Source organism: Ochlerotatus camptorhynchus, unplaced genomic scaffold, assembly GCF_037179485.1.
Source record: "Ochlerotatus camptorhynchus isolate MF236.1 unplaced genomic scaffold, CSIRO-AGI_Acam_v1.1 ptg000010l, whole genome shotgun sequence".
Lineage (NCBI taxonomy): Eukaryota > Metazoa > Arthropoda > Insecta > Diptera > Culicidae > Ochlerotatus > Ochlerotatus camptorhynchus.
The window spans coordinates 1,049,106-1,056,504 of NW_027040502.1; the positions used below are offsets into that span (position 1 = coordinate 1,049,106).

At 44.3% G+C, this 7,399-nt stretch overlaps 1 protein-coding gene across 1 annotated transcript; it reads right to left on the reverse strand.

The window, feature by feature from the left end:
- Window positions 1-1,339: 1,339 nt before the first annotated feature.
- LOC135699174 (pre-mRNA-splicing factor syf1 homolog) lies at window positions 1,340-2,163 on the reverse strand. Its single transcript, XM_065219401.1, has 2 exons — window positions 2,148-2,163; window positions 1,340-2,082 (listed from the first exon to the last, which is right to left on the reverse strand). Exons 1-2 carry the CDS (start codon window positions 2,161-2,163, stop codon window positions 1,340-1,342), a joined length of 759 nt encoding a protein of 252 aa, XP_065075473.1.
- Between the last annotated feature and the right edge of the window lie 5,236 nt (window positions 2,164-7,399).

Below are 7,399 nucleotides of genomic sequence, written 5' to 3' on the forward strand. Positions count from 1 at the left end.
GGTGACCTGCGGACCCTTCGCAGACTACGAGGCTGGCGAACTGTGGCCATGGATCGAGTAGAGTGGAGACGACTTCTTCGGACAGCAGAGGACAACAAGGCCTTAGCCTGATTGGTAAGGTAAGGTAAGTCACTCATATTCGCCAAAAGTGTAGGAACTCAGCGATGAGTAAATTTGTCTCATGGTTTCCTGTGGAAAACCTAAAAAATCTGCCAGAAAATGAGGAAATTGACAAAAAATTTATTCAGTCTCGGAGTAGTACCAATAGATTGAGTGAATCCAATATTTACTTTTCTCAAATTCGGGATTTTTTCCCTGGAAAATCCTGGAAAAACCTGGGAAAACATTAGGCAAATTTACTCATCGTTGAGTTCCTGCACTTTATTTCTTATTTCTGAGATAACTAAACTCAAATTTGGGTCGTTCTCATTCGCCGTGATAGATATCGGCGTCGGTGGTTAGCGTGATAACCTCTCACCCCAGCAGGCCTGGGTCCAATCTCAGTCGGCGCCACCGGCATGTTCTAAGGCAAAACATCTCTGGGAGCTGCCTCCCTGGCGTCGGTAGCATTGGAGCTCAGTATGGAAAACGAATCTCGCGTCACTTTTCAATAGGTCCTATCTACATTGATCGATTCTCTTCATCGACACCCTCTTTTGTAAATAACTCGGCTTCACAAATGTTTCCTGTCGTCTTCGTCGAATTAGATGCTAGATTGTTGCTTCTTCCATCGAAAATATCCAGCCGTGGCGATTCAAAGTTGATCAAGGTTGATCAAAATAATTTGTATCCCTGCTTCCAGTTTGATTACATGAGCATTTTGTGTACATGTAGGTTGAACGTGTATACTTTGTAGAGTATACATGCTTATCACATTTTTTTTACGTGAAATTCCCGTAGTATCAACCGACATGAAAATCATGTACATTTTATCAAAATTCCATTTGACATTGATCTGCGGCACGTGAAAATAATTGAAGTGGGGTGTTTAAGGGGTTACGTGATTTTTCACGTAGCATCAACGTGAAGATTTGGCGATCTGTTGAGTACAATGTGAAAGGAAATACGCTCAACAGATGGCGGTAGTGTGTAAACATCAAAGGCTAGGGAATTGACAATGCGCGCCACAAGTGGAGGTAATACCAACTAAGAAAAAATCAAATTGACCGCTGCTCGATGAACAATAAGCGATTGTTATGTCTGTTTGCCTGTGCTTTACGCGTCGATTTGCTTTCAGTACGTCAGCCCAGCTTGAACGGATGTCATCTTGACCAAATCTACAGATTCAACCATTTCCACCACATTTGAGTGTTTAATCGAAACATACCACCTCCTCACTCTATTCGTCCTCCTCCTCCTGTTCCTCCCGTCGCAAACTTCCAAACAGCTTCGCCGGAATGACCTGTTTCTCCACGGGCATCTTCTTGCTGACATCGTCCTCTTCTGCGCCTTCCTCACCTTCCGCTTCATCTTCCTTCTCTTCACCCTCATCGATATCGATTTCATCCGGATTGAGCACCTTATCCCCTTTCTTCGATCCACCCTGGGTCTCGCCTCGGACGAACATAATGTTTCCACCACTGGCCCTGACGGCGGCAATGGCCCTTGCACTGGTTTCCGCCGCCTTCACCTCCAGCGCTCGCATGGCATTCTTCGCCTCCGAACCGGCTCCGGTGACGGCCGAATTGATCAACGTGGCCGACATCATGTTGATCTGCGTGTTGTAGGTAGCCTGAATCGATCGCTTGATTCGTAGCATTTCCCGCATCGTGTCTTCATTTCCGTGACGAACTTCAAACTCCTTCCACGTCTGCCAAAATTCGGCGGTGATTCGCGGATCACACATCTGACTGTAGTGAGCGTAGATCGCTCGAGCTCGATCGATTTCTCCGAGTTTCGTCTCCATCTCGGCAAATAGCATACACATTTGGCGGGATTGGGCTTCCGACAGTGCTTCGATGGCTTTCTCGTAGATCGTGCGCCTCCGAGGTATTCCGTAGATTTCAGCGGCCTTCTTGATGTAGAGGTTGAACATGGCAAATGCTTCGTCCTCTTTGACGGCAGTCGTGGCCCGCTCGTACACTGCCGATGGCCGATGCTGTGCTTGTTATTTTTTTCTGTCGGTCGCAAGTTCAAGGCTATGTTACCGGACTGCACCGACATATCAATGACCACATAAAAAAAGAGAAATTTTATACCGGCAGCAATTTTCAACTTTAATACATTGACCACAACTGGAGCCAAATATTTGCATGGATTGCAGTGACCGCCAGCGCTACGAGTAAGTTTTGGGTTTTTAGATTTACATAAAACATATCCGTAAGAATAAAATAAAATAAAGGATAAGGAAAAATGTATTTTATTTAATTGATAAAACCAAGAAAATACCTTGAAACAATACTTAAGCGAATTACAGTTGAGTCGGTAACCTTTTAAAAAACTACAGATCTTTCGGTAAATTTCATTTTCCATATCGACTCCAACATTACAGTTCTCCGGTAAAGTCGATTACAAATCAAGCTTATTTTTTCGGTAAACGTTACCGAAATCCATAGGTAAACATTAGAGGTAAATTTTACAGCTAATTTTTCTGATTCAGTTTACAGATTTTTCGTTAATGTTCTCGATTACCGAAATCTTTACCGACCGTCCAGCTGTTGAGAATTCGGTAAATGAATTACAGAAGTATGTATTTGTTATTCTGGTTGCACTGGTCGATATTAAAAAGGCTGATATTAAAAAGGCGGGAAAAGGATGATGCAAAAACAAAACATACTCGATAAGAAAAAAGTATCTAGCGGCCAGTTCACATTCACCTACTTTTGACTTTGAGTATAATCACGATGAGTGTAATCATATTCACCTAGTCTTGGGTAAAACTGACTTACTTTTGGATAGAAAGCGAATTTTCAATTCCATACGATTTGAACACAAGTAAATGAAAAGTACTTGGACTCACTTTTACCTACTTTTGGCTTTCTGCAATAAAGTGCAATAATTGACTTTTGGGCACTTTTTTGTTGCCATGTACCTGAAGGTATAAGTGCTGGAATCATTTTTGGACCGGTCGTGTGTAATCAAAGTGTACAAAGTGTGGCCTTGAATTAATCAACTATTATGATTACTTGACTTGGTTGGACTGGCGTATAATTTTTTTTTTCTGTATAGAAAGTGATGTCCGTTAATATTGGTAAATTGAATAGAAATGTAGTAACGGTTTCATTATTGGATGACAAATAGATAATCTTTAAAAATGGCGAACGTTGAAATTTACAGTAAAATATATATTAGTTTTTTTTTTAACTTTCTATTTGTTTTATTAACTGTTACACATTCGACATATTAATAACTAACTCTAGCAGCTATTTTTTTTTCCTTTGGTTTGTTTTCCGTCGATCTTGTTTTCCGTGCTGAGCACCAATGCTACCGACGCCAGGAAGGCAGCTCCCACACCTGGACCCTACCTATCGACCCATCAACTCATGAACCGGGGACCAACGGCTTTACTTCCCTTCCGAAGGAAGGCGTGATCAGAGATGTTATGCCTCAGAACATCCCGGCGGCGCCGACTGGGATTGAACCCAGGCCTGCTGGGGTGAGAGGCAATCACGCTTACCACTACACCACCGGCGCCGAACTCTAGCAGCTATGTTTATGGTAGTTGCGACAGTGCATGATGTACGCTCACACCCCTACAGCATCAATGATAATCATTTCACTGACACATAGAAATGAGAGAAAAAAAAAATCGTGACGGATTGTATCATCCTTAAGGGGACTGGATTTTGATTAGTTCTTTAGTGGGAATGTCACTGATGAAGACTGCACATTGTAGTCTAAATACGTAGGGGAAATGGCCCTAATGTTTTCGTATGGATTGGGCCCATCGCTAAAAATCTGCTATTTATCAATTTTAATCAGATGAACGCGTCATTGGGACGGTACTAATGGATATTTTCGGTCACTATTGAAAGTTTTTTCGATTGCTGAATTTATGCATGGGCCCAAACTCGGGGCATTTAGGCCGACATAACATCCATTTCCTCAATCTGTCATAGATTTATTCCTTTATTAAACGTCGGTCTCTGTTCCGCAATCTAGTGCAAATCACCGACGGACATCGATTGCCATCCATTGACGGACAATCGAATGTGCAGGAAGGCAGTTTCCACACCTGCGTAGGATATCGCACCCATTCAACACACATGGGCCGGGACCAACGGCATGTCATATATACCAAAATTAATTAAGTGGAATTAAATGGAAGATAACCATTTTTGCTGTTTAATTTAAAGTTCAAAATTTCCGTGTAGCGGTGCCGATGGTGTAGGGTTAAGAGTGATTGCTACTCACCCCATAGAGCCTGGGTTCAATCCCAGTCAGCGCCGCCGGGATTTTCTGAGGCATAACATCTATGGTCACGCCTTATAACAAGATCTAAAATGACCGAAATTCCAGTTTGCTGAATATTTTTTTTTTGTATTATCGTATTTATAATTATACTTGTAGGCTAATCTGATAATGATCTGATTCAATTTTCTTTTCAATTTTCTGAAAAAGGGGACATCTAAAATTGGTCTAAGATACTTACTTACTTGATACTTGATGGGCTATGAATCGCCAGGTTGATTCAACGCCGAACGAAGTACTCTTCTCCATTGGACTCGGTCCTGAGCCAATCGCTTCCAGTCGCCATGAACGTTTAGCGACCTGATGTCCTCCTCAACTGCAAATAGCCAACGTGTCCGAGGTCTACCCCGGAGTCGACGACCTCTACCGGGTTCTCTGCTGAATATAATATTTGCTTGTCGTTCTTCCGGCATCCGCACTACATGCCCAGCCCACCGTAGTCTGCCGTGTTTTATAAGCTTCACTATATCCGTACCGTTATACACTTGGTACAACTCGTGATTCATGCGACGCCGCCAGATGCCATTCTCCTGTTTACCGCCGAGTATTGTTCGCAGCACCTTACGCTCGAAAACACCAAATGCTCTCCGGTCAGACTCTTTTAACGTCCACGATTCGTGGCCGTAGAGGGCTACCGGAAGTATCAGCGTCTTATACAGAGCGAATTTTGTTTTCGTTTGCAGGCTACGGGACTTCAGCTGGCTACGTAATCCGTAAAAGGCCCTGTTTGCAGCTGCAATACGTCTCTTCACCTCGCGGGTAACATCATTATCGCATGTCACTAGTGTTCCAAGATACACAAATTCTTCCACTACCTCAAATTGTTCACCATCTAACAACACTACACTACCAACACCACTATTGCTCCCACGCTGTCTACCGGCTACCATGTACTTCGTTTTGGTAGAACTTATCGTGAGCCCAATCCTTGCCGTCTCCCTCTTAAAAGGCACAAACGTCTCTTCCACTGCTCTACGGTCAATTCCGATGATATCGATGTCGTCCGCAAAGGCAAGGAGCATGTACGATCGTGTGATGATGGTACCGTTCCTCTGCACACCAGCTCTCCTAATCGCTCCTTCAAGAGCAATGTTGAACAGTAAGTTTGAAAGTGCATCACCCTGCTTCAATCCATCTAAGGTCACGAACGAGGTCGAAATCTCATCTGCAACCCTTACACTTGATTTCGATCCATCTAGCGTTGCGCGAATCAGTCTAATTAGTTTCGCCGGAAAACCATGTTCTAGCATAATCTGCCAAAGCTCATTTCTCTTCACTAAATCGTATGCTGCTTTGAAATCAATAAACAGATGGTGAGTCTGCAAGTTGTACTCCCGGAATTTATCAAGGATTTGACGCAGGGTAAACATTTGATCCGTCGTTGATCGGCCCTCACGAAAACCAGCCTGGTATTCACCGACGAAGGACTTCTCAAGCGGTCTCAATCTGTTAAACAGAACGCGTGACAGTATTTTGTACGCCGAATTCAGAAGAGTTATTCCTCGATAATTGGCGCACTCGAGTCTGTGCCCTTTTTTGAATAATGGGCAAATGAGGCCATCCAACCAGCTAGCAGGCAGTTCTTCGTCCTCCCATATCTTCGTTAGAATACGGTGGATTGCTTGATGCAGCTGCTCACTTCCGTGTTTGAAAAGTTCGGCCGGGAGCTCGTCCTTCCCAGCAGCCTTATTGTTTTTCAGCTCACGTATTGCCTTTTTAACCTCGTCTAGCGTTGGAGGCTCCACAGCTTGATCGTCGTCTGCGATGTTTACTCTGTTCCTCGATACTCCCTCACTCTCTCCATTCAACAATGTCTCAAAATGTTCTTTCCACCTGGCAGCCACCATTGTTTTATCTGTCAGCAAATTCCCCTCAAGGTCATTGCACATGGCGGGAGATGGCGCTGTTTTAGTCCGCACACCATTGACAGTCGCGTAGAACCTTTGCATATCGTTCTGTTCCATACTTTCTTGCGCCTCAGCAATCACGCGTTCTTCGTATTGCCTTTTCTTTCTGCGGTGGGTTCGTTTCTCAGCTGCCCTTGCTACCTTGTACCGCTCTCTGTTCAGCCGGGTACCAGACACTAACATCCGGCTTCTGGCAACGTTCTTCTCATCCGTCAGCCTCTGGCACTCCTCATCAAACCAGCCATTACGTGGTCGTCTTTGAGCTGTACCTATCACTTCTTGTGCTGTTGTGTTCACCGCTCCGTGGATTGTGTTCCACAGATTGTTGAGGTCCTCGTTCACGTTGATTTCGCTAATCCGCTCATCAAGCTTCTGGCGGTACTCTGCAGCAACACCTTCTACTGACAAGCGATGGATATTGAAACGCATCGATCTCCGGTTCGTTGAATTCGTAACGGTCGATAGACGCGCCCGAATTTTGCAGACAACAAGATAATGATCTGAGTCAATGTTAGGCCCCCTAAAAGTCCTTACATCAATGACATCTGATAAGTGCCGGCCATCCACCAACATGTGATCGATCTGGGTGCAAGTTTCGCCATTTGGGTGTCTCCAGGTGTGCTTTCGGATATTCTTGCGTGCAAAGTAGGTGCTACTGATGGCCATACCTCTAGCAGCGGCGAAGTTTATCAGTTTCAGGCCGTTATCATTGGTTACTGTATGTAGGCTCTCTGTACCAATGATTGGACGAAAGAAATCTTCCCTCCCGACCTGCGCATTTGCATCTCCGATTACAATCTTCACGTCGTGTTTTGGGCACTCATCATAAGTTTTATCGAGACTGTCATAAAACGCGTCCTTCACGTCATCGGATTTATCGTTGGTTGGCGCATAGATGTTGATCAGGCTGTAGTTGAAGAATTTGCCCCGAATCCTTAATACACAGATGCGGTCGCTTACCGGTCTCCACCGCATAACACGCTTCATCTGCTTCCCGATCACTATGAACCCTACTCCATGTTCTGCCCTATCGCCACCGCTGTGATAGATATGATACTTGAAGGAAGTGTTGGCGATGGGAT